Genomic DNA, 15,425 nt, shown 5'->3' with positions numbered 1-15,425 from the left:
AAGTAGTGATGCATGCTGTCTTCTGCTGATGTGGTACATGTTTCCTTTTGATGTTTTCTTTCTTCTCACTAGAAATTCTCTAGAAATTGTGGAAAAAGTGGAAAAAAAGGCAATAGTAGACTTGACGCTCAGGAATTTACCATGAGAAATGCAGGATATCCTTTAAGATGCATAACCTCTGTGTTTGTAATTACTGCAGTGCTGCATATGATGCCGTCCTTGACAGAAACGTGGCCATTAAGAAGCTCAGCAGACCATTTCAGAACCAAACTCATGCCAAGCGAGCTTACAGGGAGTTGGTCCTCATGAAGTGTGTGAATCATAAAAATGTAAGTTTTCAACAGGTAACGGGAGAAGTGGTATGTATATTGGTTTGTTAGAAAGAAAATTGTTTTGTTGGGTGCCTTTTTAAAACAGAAGAAATGAGGAGTAAATTTTGCTCGGGGGATACAGTCTTTCTGGTATTATATACCCACATGAGAGAGTGAGGATCTTCCATGTGCTTAATTAAAGGCTATGGTAAATGGGGGTGCTGCTAGTAGGGTTACGGTTGTAGAAGGGTTAAGAGCAGAATATGTTCTTGTCAACTCCTTATCCAGAAATGCATAAGTGGTTGTTGGAATCCTGGCTCCACCCTCTCGTCACTGAGATTTGTCTCAAAAGCAGTGTCTCTTGAGTTGGAGTACCCATGCACAAGCGTCACTCCTTGTTCTGCACTTCATCTGAAACCTAGTCATATAAATGTATTGTATAGGTTGTACAAGATGAGGGGTCGTCATGGTGAAGGTTGTTGCAAAACTACAGAAGAAAAAGGTTGTTGCAAAACTACAGAAGAAAATTAAGAACCAAAAGCACTTTTCCATTCTCATGTATTTGTGTGTAAGCTAACGTTGTGGAGCCAGGGCCTCTGAAGCCTCAACACATTGTGCCATTCCTTCTAATCACAGTGTTCGTGTTGAAATAAACAGCACTAGCAGGTTCTAGACTTTCCTTCTTCTTACACCTACCGTATAACATTTAGGATCCATAACGAATGAAAATATTCCTACACTGCAGCAAAAGAGCTATTCTACAGCTGTATGTTTATTGTAACCATCTATCTAGTAGTTAGAACTATCTGCCTGACACTGCATGAGCTTGCTTTTTTTGTAGTAGGATTTTGTATGTAGGATTGCCCCATTGCGTGGTCAAGGGATAATTAAATCCCAAGGATTTAAACTTCCTACAATTCCTTGATTTCTGCTGCAGCATGGTGCCATACCTGTGTGCCCCTTCCTTTTCATTAGGAGTTAATTTTTCAGTTTGTGACATGTTTACGGTTGCCTCAGATACTGCAGTGACTCTTTCTCCTCATGTAAAACATAAATGAGCTTGAAGATTGTGATGTAAGGTGACATTTGACACTTGTTCTCAGTCATAAATTCACATGGAACGAAAAAGGACTGACCTTAAAATAGCAAACAGCAGGACTTGTCCTGCTGCCCCACTTCGGGGCATTGACTTATCCTTTAATTTCTGCTGTGTTGATCAGGACTGTACCTGTCTCTTCCCTATTGACTCGGATGGAAACTACCCTCAGTCAGAGTAATGCACGGGGCTTTGAAAATGCAGGGATGAGTGAGTAGTAGGGACAATGATGCATTCTCACTTCATGTTTTTAACGGACTGAAAAGAGCGGAGGGCAGCAGGAACGATATTAATTTTAAACACAGAATTTTTAAAATGCTGCATAAGAGCTGATAAGAGCATCACATTGGTTGGGTCAGAGTTTTAATCTGTCTATACAGAGAAGTGGAAAGGAAGGAAAGGATTGTAAAGGCACCTGTGTGGAGGCACCAATCAGTCAGAATATGTGGAGTGGACAGAAAGAATTTTGAACCATTCCTGTTAGAAAGCCTAGAGAGTTGATGGAGATGGGGAGGGAGACTGTCAGATGTTGTCTTCATGGTGATATCACGCTGATATATCTTCTCCCTCTGTTGTCCACATAGAAGGAAATCACAGGAAATTCAGGTCCCTGAGGTCATGTTTTTCCTCCATGCTCTTTCACACATTCTTATCAGTGTCTTCCAACAGCCCAGCCAATTTAAAAAAAAAAAACAAACCAACCAACCAAACAAACAAAACCCAAACAGTAAAAAAGGAGTTGCAGTGTGCAAGATGTCTTTGCCCAGAATGTATCTACCATTTTAAACTTCTTCTACCAAAAAGTGGTGCCTCTCATGATGAAATTTGTGTCAGAGTGTGTATGTGCCCTCAAAGGAATTGAGGCCGTGTCAGAGAGAAGGAAGGACTTCTGTTTATTTTTAATAAGATGGTCCTTGATTATTTGTCCCTTCAGATGATTGTTCTTCATATTATAAGAAATTTCTGGCTGTACCACAAGGACTGCTATGCTAGATTGAGCCTACAGTTGGTCTTTAAACATATAACTTCAAAATTCAGAACACTGTCTCACCCTCAGCATTTTCTTTTGTCACTGATCATCACTAATCTTTCTCTCAGAAACCATTTCAAGTGCATCTAGAAGAAATCTTAGTGATCTGTGGTATTTTATTTTGAATGTTGTCAACTTTTCACTGATCCATAAAGTGAGAAGCGTTAGTATAAATTGAGCAATGAAAAAACAGAGTTTATCCTTTAACACACACTTCAAAATGTGTTCAACTGCTTACATTTATCACTTATTTTCATCCTTTTGTCTTACTTTTCTTTTCAGATTATCAGTTTATTAAATGTCTTCACACCACAGAAATCTCTGGAGGAGTTCCAGGATGTGTAAGTAACACAGACAGTAATTAAACTAAAGCTTTTGAGATGTGGGGGGCATTATAGTGTACCTTGAACACAACAACTCAGCAAAATACAAAGGTTATAAGCCTTCTAAAAAAAGATCATATGTAGTCTACAACGTGGGTAGACAGATATTCTGCATTCCCATATTGAGAGCACTTTTGACACTTAGAAGGTGTCAAATACCAGGTTTCCTAAGTGCTGTAATAGTGTGCACGTCCTGCTGGTGTCTCTTCTTCAGAAGGTTAGTGTGTTTGCATTTGCCTTCACGTGCAGAGGAAGGGGTTTGAGTAGTTAAAAGGGCCTGCTTTTGTGTTACTAGTTTGCTTGGCAAATGATGGTTGTTATGTGACTCCCTGATGTGTGTGAGGTTTTGAATTGCAGCGCTTCATTCGGAAATAATTTCCCATAAGATTTATGTGAAACATTTCCTCATTTCATATTTGTTTTGATACGACCTTTAACTGAGTAAAATTACTTGTCTGGGGAACTAGTGCTAGGTGTAGAGGACAACTAGCATCTCTGCTGAACACTGCTCTATTGCACAGGCACTATTGTGTGTAGCATGAACCCTCCCTGACTGAAATTTTAAATACTCAGTGTTTTATATAGTTGTACTCTTTTTATATTTCAGTCTTTCCCATATTCCATATACATTATATGGAAATATCTTCCCATTCTGTACTCTAATATTAGTAATGATAACAGATAGCAATGGCTGAAGTCAGTCAACTACTGTTCTGGTTACGGGATTTCTGCATAATATTGTCACTGCAGACTTGTGCAGAGCAGAGGAGGTAACTAGTGCTGGAGAGAAGACAAGGCATGCAGCTCACGTTGAAATGGACAGCTCGTGTTTTCCCCAAAGTCTGAGAGTGCTTTAATGTAATGTTACAGTTATCAATCAGCTGTGCTTGTGAGATATCTCATAAGAAATGTGTGTTTAACTTATTAACTTACGGCTAAAGGGGACTGGCTTAACATGCTGCTGAGGTTGTCAGTGAAGCTTATTTATCAGAAGCACAAGACCAAATAGTTGTAATGAGAATTGTGTGAAGTCATGCAATCTTAGGAGGATTTTTTGAGACATTTCGCATGGGGATGCATATTTTAGCTTCTCAGACATCTCTACTACTCTCCGATTCCTACATGTACGGTGGTAGCTGTTTCCCATAATGGTCAAAGGTCCATTTGGTGCTTGTGGCTCTTCTGTTTTCTGCACGTGCTTCCTGTTTGCCCATGTAGGGTACAGTCTCTGTCACGGGGAATGCACCAAGAAAGGGCCAGCAATCCACCTGTTTTGCTGGGATGCTAAAAGAGTGGTGTCTCTGCAGTGAGATGGTGCCGTGAGAAACAAACACCACAATGGTACCGTTGTGAGTGCACCCAGTCTTCAGCTGTGTTACTCCCAGTCATCAGAAATAAAGTGAATTTTGAAGCAAGAAGAGACATTGTTACTTCTTTGAAATGATGCCGTGGTTCCTCTTCAACACAGACAATAACCCTATGACTTTGCTTTTTCATTCAGTTACCTGGTAATGGAGTTAATGGATGCCAATCTGTGCCAGGTCATTCAGATGGAGCTAGACCATGAGCGAATGTCTTATCTACTGTACCAAATGCTCTGTGGTATCAAGCATCTTCACTCTGCAGGAATTATTCACAGGGTAAGGGGCCTTTGATTTAAAACTTAAGGCAGCATATGACATCATCACGAAGACTTTAGAAACCACTTGAGTTTCTTGTGTACTGTGGATCAAAGCCCTATCTCACAGTAAAATGACTATAAACTTACAAGTCATAGTCCATCCCCTTAGCAGAGTAGCTTCATGCTTGTGTTAGGAATGAGATTATTTGTGAACTTAATCAGACACAAAGGTAATGTGATTATTAAAAATAAATACTAAACAAATAATAAGCACTGGAAATCATCAGAGTGATTATGATCTCTGAAACATGTAGATAGATGTTATTTCTCCTGAAAATGCAGCTGGCTACATCTACCACGCATGACATTGAAAGGCTGTGAATTGAGGTTGAAGAGTGCTCCAGGATCCACAGAGGTCAGGGCATATGGAACTGGCATTTGCCATCATTTATGTGTGCTAAATCAAATTAAAAGACTGCTAAATCTCTATCAAACACATCCTCTCATTTTGCTTTTCCACGTCAGAGTGCTGTGTCTGGTAAGGATGCGGTACCTGGCTGTGAATGCCAGAGGTAGCACTGTGTGTGATTGTTGACAACAGAAGGAGTCATTCGTGTGACTGTGAGCAGGAGGCAATTCTGAATGGATTGAAAATATCCTGAGTTAACTTCTTTACTGAACTGTGCTTTTACTAATTTGGGATTTCCAGCTGGGAAAAACAAACAAACAAACAAACAAACCCAAACAAAAACCAAACAAACAAAACAAAACAAAACAAAACAAAAAACAAAAAAAACCCCAACCCAAATAAAAAAAATGTTTCTCTTCCATTACAAGAGGAAGAAAAAAAGGGCTGATAAAATGGGTTACAAAGTTGATGTTGCTTTACAATATACAAAGGTCTTCTTTCTTGGCATGTTGTATGTTTAGCAAAGGATGATAGATTTGGCTTCCACATAGTCATCCAGCAGAGGATGAGTTGAATTATTATAAATGAAGCATTAAGATATCTCCACACGTACAGTTGGAATGTCTCTATTAGGCTCACAGCATTAAAAAATATATATACTCAAAATGGTACTCTAATACTAACCTTAGTTTCTTGAACTGCTAAATGCAATTAATTTAACACCCTCAGGCTTGTGCTATCCAGGTAAAGCCCCAAGTATGCCAAGTTACAACATCTTCCGGATGAGTTTGCTAGAGAACAGTAGCAAGGTTTTGCTGTGTGTTTACAAGTATTTCTGATAGTCAGAAGAGTCCATATCACAGCTGTGCCTGGCTTGATGAAGGACAGTCATGTCTTTTCACTATCTTTTGCAGGATTTAAAACCAAGTAATATTGTGGTAAAATCTGACTGCACGTTGAAGATTTTGGATTTTGGACTGGCCAGGACTGCAGGCACTAGCTTCATGATGACTCCGTATGTGGTGACACGTTACTACAGAGCACCAGAGGTCATCTTGGGAATGGGCTACAAGGAGAACGGTAGGGCTGCAATTTCATGGCAAGTACAGTGCGACCTGAAGTGTATGGTCTGCATCTACAACTGTAAGGGGCACCAGAAGGAGAAAAGGAAAAACGTAATGGGAAATGACATCTTGAATTTAAAAGGCAGGTCATTTAGAGCAGTTTATTACTTGGGCACTGCAGCTACGGAATGTATTTGGGATGCAGTGTTGGTGAGTTTATCGGTGTGGGATTGCCGAGTAATGAGAAACTTGTTCTTAGTTACGGTTGAACTGATCAAATATAATTAGCTCTTTCTGACCAGAATGTCTTTGTCTCCTGTGGTTGTGGAACAGTGTGGGAACCACTGGAATTGCTGAATAGTGATGTGTTCTAAATTTGAGTCTGGGTCTCTGAATTGTTTGAGGGAAGAAGAAGAGGTATGAGCTGAAATAAGTAATCCTAGTCCTTCCAGAATTTCTCCAAATCCAGAGCTAGATCTGAATTTCAGGAATAGTTTCTGTCTTTATGATAGGTTTAACTAAAGTCCCAGGTTTTGCTGACAGGTTTCATGTGGCCAAGATCTAGGTATAAATTTCGCAGCTTGAGTCTTTTTTTAATGGAAAGTCGAGTTGGAGAGAAGAGGAAAAAGCTGAAGCTAAAAACCCATGCATCTCATATGCGTGTAATCTCCCTAGATGTAAATAGGATTTTGCTCTGAACATTCTGTGAGGGATCGGATACCTCTTGGTCCCTGGAAAGATTGTGAAAAGCAGGTGGGGGTGCTCACTATAGAGAAGACGGTAAGGAAGAATTCACATTTTGCAGGGGATGAAGGGAAAACTTTATAAGTGATTTTCGTTTTGTAACAAAACTGGGAACTGCATCTGAGTGCCAGGTAGACCAGACGGAAAAGGAGGGAATACAACACATAGTGGAGAAAAATCTGCTATGACTCAGATTCTGCTGTCAAAAGCTACCACTTCTCTGTTTGACAATGAGACTTTTTGATGACAAATACAGCAAATGTCAAAACCAGGAATTTATTAAAAACTCTCCTACTCAATTTACTTTGAAGAGGTTAGCTAACCTGTAGGAGAACTTTTACTAACAGCCAACTGCATCCTGTAAAGGGCAGTGAAACTGATTTTGGGAGCCAATTCCATGACTTAAGCATGAATAGAGGCATGTTCACACAACCTCTTCCAAAATTAACAAGTCTCTGCATGAATTATTTGTAATGTTTATGAATTTACAGAACACTTTTTAATATGAAAGTCTAAAAAGCAAAGAATTATTAAGCAGAGTCTAAGCATGCAGAATAATTTCTGAAAAATGAATAAACTTCCTTAAAGTATTTTATAATTGATATTTTTGATAAGTGCCTTTAGAAATCTGAACTACGCTCAGCACATTTTAGATAGTTCCTTAGCCAATATCCAGAGTTCCTTCTATCGTTAAATGAATTATTTTGAGTTTTTTTTTTTCTCTCCAGACATTTAGTAGATGATTACTATTGTTGTTATTGTCCCTGAAAGGACAGAGAAAGCACTTGCTTTTCACATGATTAAAATCGCACCAAGAAAAAGTTAGACACACTTTTGCGATGAAGTACACAGCTGGGAAGGTACTAAGAATGTTTGCCACATCCAAAAGTCCTGATGAAATGCCCATTGAAGTTAACATAGAGACTTCCTTTTACTTCTCTGGGCAATGAATCCGGCTCAAGATGAATGATCTCATCTTACTTGTACAAAACGAAAATAAAATAAACAGAGAAAGAAAACAAAATATTTGAAAATGAAGGTCAGCTGTCTGAGGAGCTGGTCTGCTTGGAGGCTCTAATCCAGCTCCCAAGGAAGTCAACAGAAAGGCTTGTTCTTTGCTTCCCTGCTCTGGCCTATGCCATTACTGAAGCTCCCCTAGTATTTTTTCCTCTTACTCTGTACACTGCCTGTATAAGGACTGTTCACTGCTTTCATTTTCTTTCTGCACTTGGTTGGCTAAAGATGCATAATTATCACCAGTTTGCTGCACTTCTGTGGAAGGTCCCAACACCGTCACTATGAAGAAAACTCTGCCACTGCCTCAGGCATGCTTTTGCTGTCCCATGCCCCTGACACCTGTACCCTCCTTTTCCCAAATGAAACATTTCACCTTTATTTTGTTTTTACCAAGAAATGAGTTGTTTGTTTCTCTGGTTTGTTTTGGATTGCTTTTGAAGGATAAAAAGGGGGAAGAAAAAGAGGAGAAACCGGTTGTGTAGGTCAAACATGACCACAAAATGAGGATTCAAAACTGAGGAACATGTAGTCTTTTAAAGCATTTGAAAGCAGGTTTTTCCCCCTTTACATGGAATATGGGTCTTTTCTTTCTGTGCATGCTGTGTCACTACCTATCTAGCCTTTTTGCTTGTAAGACTTAAAGAGAAAAAAACCCCACAACCCCACCCAAGCCAAGCAGCTAACGTAACTATGCATATTGCATCTAAAAGCTGAAGGCAGGATCAGGAAGGTAAAAAATGCTCTTAGTCTTGTTGGTACTTGTCCTGCAGAGTGTTTGTTTTAGCATTTATTTTGAGTACCTATGCAGTAAAAAGCAGAGTCCACACAGGTCAAACTCTCCAGTCCTTTCCAGTCTGTACGTAGGTACAGAGAGATACATAGAGATAGGTGCCTAGAGATAAGACAGATCCTGAAGCAGGAGTTTTAAATAACCCTTAAGGGTGGTATTTATCCATATAGCCTTTACTCGTGTGAGCAGTTCCATTTGGAACCTCTTGTATACTGCTGCAGAGATTCAGTCCTGCAGGCCTACAAACTGCCTGGCTGCAGGTGGGATTTATTCCGGATGATTGTTGTCTGGGTTTGGGTTTTTTGCTTTTGTTCTTTTCTTAAAAAAAAAAAAAAAAAAAGTTGTGTTTTCACCGTAAACTCAGTGTGTACCATGGGTCTGTGCACTTGATCTTTACTTCCTAGCTGTGGGCCTTTTCCCAAAAATGTTGATTTTCCACCATTGTAACTAACTACTGTTGAGCTCACTGACACAGCTTTTACTTATTTATTTTAGCTTTTAGTGAGACATGAAAAAAAACCCCAACAAAACCACAAAACAAACTGAACTGTTCTGATCAACCTGCTCTTTTTCCCCTCCTTTAAGAGTGAAATGTCGTAGTTAACTTTGCTTTTTTTTCCTCCTTCTTCACTTCCCTGTCTCTGCTGTTCTAGTGGATATATGGTCTGTGGGATGCATTATGGGAGAAATGGTTCGCCACAAAATCCTCTTTCCAGGAAGGGACTGTATCCTTGTGCCATTTGCTGCAGCTTCACCTATTATTTGTTCCTCTCCTCCACCCCATACCTTTTACCATATAATGACTATACCAGGACTGTAAAGATAAAAGCAAAAAGTTGAATCCCAGAGGTATGAGTAAATGAAAACAGCGCACTACTAATATGAACAAAATTGAAAATGAAAAACAGATGCACAGAATTATTTCAGTCAAATAAGCTACTTTATTTTAAAACCTGTAATCATTCCATTTTATGTAGTCTTTATGTCATACTAATAAGCAATATAGAAAACAGGCATCATGATTGCAAATTGGATACTTATTATTTACTTATTATTCTTCAAAGGAAAAATAAGGAGAAAAAAAAAAATCCTAACTTGGCCCATCTGGTTCCTGTAAATCTGTTTTTCTACTTTTATGTTTTGGAAATAGTGACTTCATAACATTTGTGGTGACATCATAATCTTTTGCTTGCTAATGCATCATGGATTTGGATTCATCTCAATGCTGTATGGGCTCAGAGTTGAGTCAATACAACATTTTTTTTCTTTAAAACAAAATGAAGAATTTGACTCACCCAGTTTAAGGCAACCGTTTATCTGCTGTGGTTTCCAAATTGGCCTGAAATCAGATTCTCTTGATTTAAAAATGGACTTTCCTTTACTTGCATGAAGTCTGTGTCATTAATTAAACTGTATTTCCCTCCCATCTTGTTCTTGTCTTGAGTGATATTATTTTTACCACTTCCAAGGTGGTGAAAGCAATATTAGAAAATGAAAACAAAAGAGGAGGTGTTTACTTAGGCTTTGGTTTATCACAGGTTAAGCCAGGCAACCTGCCCGCAATGGCTGGGAAGTGTAAGTAGTGTGTATTTTACCCATCAGAATAAAACGCAGCAACATAGCATGTTTTCCACTCTCAGAAACAAAAAGGCATATTATTTTCAGCAGGTTGGCAGAAAGACACCATAAAAATCTGGCATCAGCAGACACTGGCAGTTGGTGTGGAGAAAACCCAGCTTTTACAGACATGTAGTCATGGAAGTAATTATTTTTTTGCTGACTCTTGAGTGATTCCTGTAGTGTTTATCAGAGTCAGGTCCTGACTGTCCTACTTTCACAGCTCTGTCAACTCTCTGACAACAGAGCTCTTTCTGGTAGCCAGGTGAAGATGCAGTTCTATTTTACGAGCAAGTAGATGGGGAAACTGCAGGTACCTCCTGTTTGCTGAGGAGGAAACAGCAACACTGTACTGGCTTCCAGTCTTCCAGGAATATGGACTGGAAAGTTATCGGATGCAAAACACGACAATGAAGTCGTGAATGAATGGAGGGATTTTGTTATTACTGGATAGCTTTGAGATGTCACTCCGTAGGTGCTGAGCTTTTCCTGCAGCAGGTGGAGTAGGCTACACACCCACCTTTTGCTGTAATCTGAATGTCCAGAGCAGCTGCCAGCATTCACGAGACCTGTAATTCAGTGTGATAGTCACACCATGTTTCAGTGGTAACAACACCTCAGAAACACCATCATAACTCGTCCTCCAAATACTGTGCTCTTTTCCTCTTTCTTTTTTCTTTTAATGTACAAGAAAAAAACTAAACAATCTGTAGCATAGTTGAGGTTCGGTTGTAAGTACTGAGGAAATTTCTGTTTAATCTATTTGGAGAGAAGTCTGATTGAGTTTTTAGTTGATAAGTAACTAGAATACAGAAAAAAACTATTTCAGTGTAAAAATGTAGCACCATGGTTAGTGGGCTACTCTCCTTTTTCAACAACAAATGATAATTAAGAGTCATGTTCTTCTGCCCATTTCCAGAAAAAATAAAAGCTATATCATTTAAACAGCATAGGTTTTTAAAAAAATCATTCAAACATGAGAATTACTTTGTTTCTGTCTGGCTGTGACAACAAGCTCTTATGACATGTCTTATTCAGGGATAGCAGCAGAATATTTTTAAAATACATTTTAACATTTCAGTATCAGTTAAAAATAGCAACTGAATTTTTGAACAAATGCAGAAAACGTTGTGTAAATTGTAGGACAGTCCCACTTTTTAAATCATTGGAAATCCCATACCCTGAAATGCACTGTATGTGGGCTAGGTCATAACTGCTACCATGTCTTAGTGGAGGGTTTATTCAGGTGAGTTAGAAGCTTAAAAAAAAAAAAGAAAGAAAAGCAGAAGCAAAATAAAAATAAAAAACAAACATAAAAAAGAAAAAGAAAATGGAATCTGTACATTCATTTTTGTGGTGGTTTAGCCCCTGCTGGGGTCTGAGACCACGCGGCCGCTGCCCCTCCCCCACAAAGGGAGTGAAATACAAAGCCCCAAGACTGAAATAAGGAAAGGTTTAATACAACAATGCAATAGCAACACAACCAACAACAACAATAACAATAACAGTAATAGTGATAGCAATTAACAGAGCAAAATAGCTACCAAATACAGCAGTGGGAAGCACGATGTACAAGACCACGAGTGCACCACGCTCCCACGCCAGCAAAAATGTGACCTGCCAGGATGTGACGTCTGCATGGTATCTGAATAACCCGGCTAGAGCTCCCCCCCACTGCTGGGGAAACTTAACCCTATCCTGGTTAAACCAGGACATAATCCACCCCTTTATTCTATACCATGTGCGTCACATCCAGTTGCCACTTAGCAATTAGCATTGACAAAGAAAAAATTAACAAAATCACAGTATAACTCACGGTGTGTTTTCACCCACAATCAAGTCCCCTTGTGGCACGCATCGGACCTCTCCATCCTTCTGCATCACCCACCAGGTGCACCCAGGTCCTTGAGCAAAAACAATCCCGTGGATGGGTTTGCCTTTGCCCGGTGCAGGACTAACCCAGACCATTTTTCCCAGCAGGTCCCTCATGCGCACCACAGGGACTCTATCCCCGTCCACAACACGTGGAAGTTTTGACTGAGCCGGGCCAGCTCGACTGGCAGATCCTCTTGTGTTGACTAACCAAGTGGCCTTTGTCAGATGTGTGTCCCAGTGTTTGAAGGTTCCACCCCCCATTGCTCTCAATGTAGTTTTTAACAGTCCATTGTAGCGCTCGATCTTCCCGGAGGCTGGTGCGTGGTAGGGGATGTGGTAGACCCACTCGATGCCGTGTTCTTCTGCCCAGGCATCTATGAGGTTATTTTGAAAGTGAGTCCCGTTGTCCGACTCAATCCTCTCTGGGGTGCCGTGTCGCCACAGGACTCGCTCTTCAAGGCCCAGGATGGTATTTCGGGCGGTGACGTGGGACACTGGATAAGTTTCGAGCCACCCAGTGGTTGCTTCCACCATTGTGAGCACATGGCGCTTGCCTCGGCGGGTCTGTGGCAGTGTGATGTAGTCGATCTGCCAGGCCTCTCCATACTTATATTTCATCCATTGATCTTCATTCCGCTGGGGCTTCACCCGTTTGGCTTGTTTGATTGCAGCACACGTCTCACATCCGTGGATGATCTCTGCGATGGTGTCAATGGTGAGGTCCACCCCTCGATCTCGAGCCCACCTCTATGTTGCATTTCTGCCTTGGTGGCCCGAGGTCTCATGGGCCCACCGGGCTATGAACAGTTCACCTTTACGCTGCCAGTCCAAGTCCACCTGAGCCACCTCAATCTTAGCAGCTTGGTCCGCCTGCTGGTTATGCTGATGTTCATCAGTGGCTCGACTCTTGGGTATATGGGCGTCCACATGGCGCACCTTCACAACGAGGTTCTCCACCCGGGCTGCAATGTCCTGCCATACTTCAGCGGCCCAGATGGGTTTGCCCTTGCGTTGCCAGTTGTTCTGTTTCCATTGCTGCAACCACATCCACAGGGCACTTGCCATCACCCACGAGTCAGTGTAGATATAGAGCCTCGGCCACTTTTCTCGCTCAGCAATCTCCAAAGCCAATTGGATGGCTTTCACCTCTGTGAACTGGCTCGATTCACCTTGTCCCTCAACAGCTTCAGTGGTTTCTCGTGTGGGATGCCACACTGCAGCCTTCCATCGTCGATGTTTTCCCACAATGCGGCAAGACCCATCAGTGAACAGGGCATATTGTTTTTCTTCCTCTGGCAGCTCGTTATACGGTGGGGCCTCCTCAGCACGTTTCACCTCTTGTTCTGGTGACATCCCAGCATCTTTGCTCTCTGGCCAGTTCATGATCATTTCCACTAATCCTGGGGGGGTCGCGGTTCCCTATTCGAGCCCGTTGTGTTATCAACGCAACCCATTTACTCCACGTGACATCTGTTGCATGATGTGTGGAGGGAGCCTTTCCTTTGAACATCCATCCCAGCACCGGCAGTCGAGGTGCCAGGAGGAGCTGTGTCTCAGTGCCGACCACTTCTGAGGCAGCTCGAATTCCTTCGTACGCTGCCAGTATCTCCTTCTCAGTCAGGGTATAGTTAGCTTCAGAGCCTTTGTATCCCCGGCTCCAAAAGCCTAGAGGCCGGCCTCGGGATTCCTCATCTGCTCTTTGCCAAAGGCTCCAGGAAGGGCCATTCTCCCCGGCTGCGGTGTAGAGCACGTTCTTAATCTCCTGCCCTGTCCGGACTGGCCCGAGAGCCACTGCCTGGGTAATCTTCTGCTTAATTTGTTCAAAGGCTTGTTGTTGCTCTGGGCCCCATTTTAAATCGTTCTTCTTGCGGGTTACGTGGTAGAGAGGGCTCACAATCAGGCTGTAGTTTGGGATGTGCATCCTCCAGAACCCCACAGCGCCCAGGAAAGACTGAGTCTCTTTTTTGGTGGTTGGTGGGGCCATGGCTGTTATCTTGTTTATCACCTCCATTGGGATGTGGCGACGCCCATCTTGCCATTTTATTCCTAGGAACTGAATCTCCCTTCCAGGCCCCTTAACCTTCTGTTGCTTGATGGCAAAACCAGCCTTCAGAAGGATTTCAATTACCTTCTTTCCTTTCTCAAAGACTTCCTCAGCTGTGTCCCCCCATACAATGATATCATCAATGAACTGCAGGTGTTCCGGAGCCCCACCTTTCTCCAGTGCAGTATGGACCAGTCTATGGCAAATGGTGGAGCTGTGTTTCCACCCCTGGGGCAATCGATTCCAGGTGTACTGGATACCCCTCCAAGTGAACGCAAACTGTGGCCTGCACTCTGGTGATATTGGAATGGAGAAAAACGCGTTAGCGATGTCAATAGTGGCGTACCACTTGGCTGCCTTCGACTCCAGCTCATACTGGAGCTCTAGCATGTCCGGCACTGCAGCACTCATCGCTGGCGTAACTTCATTCAGGCCACGGTAGTCCACGGTCAGTCTCCATTCGCCATTAGGTTTTCTCACTGGCCATATAGGGCTGTTGAAAGGTGAGTGAGTCTTGCTGATCACCTCCTGGCTTTCTAGTCGACGGATCAGCTGATGGATGGGGACCAGGGAATCTCGGTTAGTACGGTACTGCCGCCGGTGCACCGTCTTGGTAGCAATTGGCACTCGCTGCTCTTCAACCTTAAGCGACCCCACCACCGAGGGGTCCTCTGAGAGGCCGGGTAAAGTGGACAATTGCTCAACCTCCTCCAGGGCAGCTATACCAAAGGCCCACCGGTACCCTTTTGGGTCTTTAAAGTACCCTCTCCTGAGGTAGTCTATACCTAGGATGCACGGGGCATCTGGGCCAGTCACAATGGGGTGCTTATGCCAGTCCTTCCCAGTTAAGCTTACTTCAGCTTCGAATAGGGTCAGTTGTTGGGACCCCCCTGTCACTCTGGAGATGCAGATGGATTCAACCCCACTGTGGCTTGATGGCATCAAGGTGCACTGTGCGCCAGTGTCTACCAAGGCCTTATATTCTTGTGGTTCTGATGTGCCAGGCCATCGGATCCACACCTTCCAGTAAATCCGATTATCCCTTTCCTCCACCTGGCTGGAGGCAGGGCCCCTCTAATCCTGCTCACCATCACTCACTTGATCTAAGAGTGACTCCTGCAGGAATGATTTCCTGGTCCCCTCAAGAGGGTCAAGCATACTGTTGGCCATTCTATTCTGTCTGGGGGGTTTCTGACTAGACACTGGAGCTGCATCTCTCTTGGAAGACTCCCCTTTCATGGTGGTCTTCCCTTTCAGTTGCTGTACTCGTGCAGCTAGGGCGGAAGTGGGCTGTCCATGCCACCTTCTCATGTTCTCCCCATTGTCGCGGAGGAAGAACCACAGGGTGCCCCGTGGTGTGTACCTTCTACTGCCCTTCTCTTGGGTGGGGAAACGCCTGCTTCTAATAGCTGAGACATCGGCCC

General features: G+C 42.5%; 1 protein-coding gene across 11 annotated transcripts in view; it reads left to right on the top strand.

The window, feature by feature from the left end:
• Positions 1–15,425, top strand: part of MAPK10 (mitogen-activated protein kinase 10) — a 194,297-nt gene that overhangs the window by 125,407 nt on the left and 53,465 nt on the right. For 10 of the 11 annotated variants that reach the window (XM_074823883.1, XM_074823876.1, XM_074823882.1 and 7 more), the window contains 5 exons: positions 200–329; positions 2,720–2,778; positions 4,322–4,460; positions 5,765–5,930; positions 9,119–9,190. In XM_074823883.1, coding sequence (XP_074679984.1) covers positions 200–329; positions 2,720–2,778; positions 4,322–4,460; positions 5,765–5,930; positions 9,119–9,190 — 566 coding nt within the window. The remainder of the gene's footprint in view (positions 1–199; positions 330–2,719; positions 2,779–4,321; positions 4,461–5,764; positions 5,931–9,118; positions 9,191–15,425) is intronic. The other variant, XM_074823881.1, reaches the window with a different exon arrangement.

Source organism: Strix aluco, chromosome 4 (assembly GCF_031877795.1).
Source record: "Strix aluco isolate bStrAlu1 chromosome 4, bStrAlu1.hap1, whole genome shotgun sequence".
Classification (NCBI taxonomy): domain Eukaryota; kingdom Metazoa; phylum Chordata; class Aves; order Strigiformes; family Strigidae; genus Strix; species Strix aluco.
This window is presented reverse-complemented; position numbering and strand designations above follow the sequence as displayed.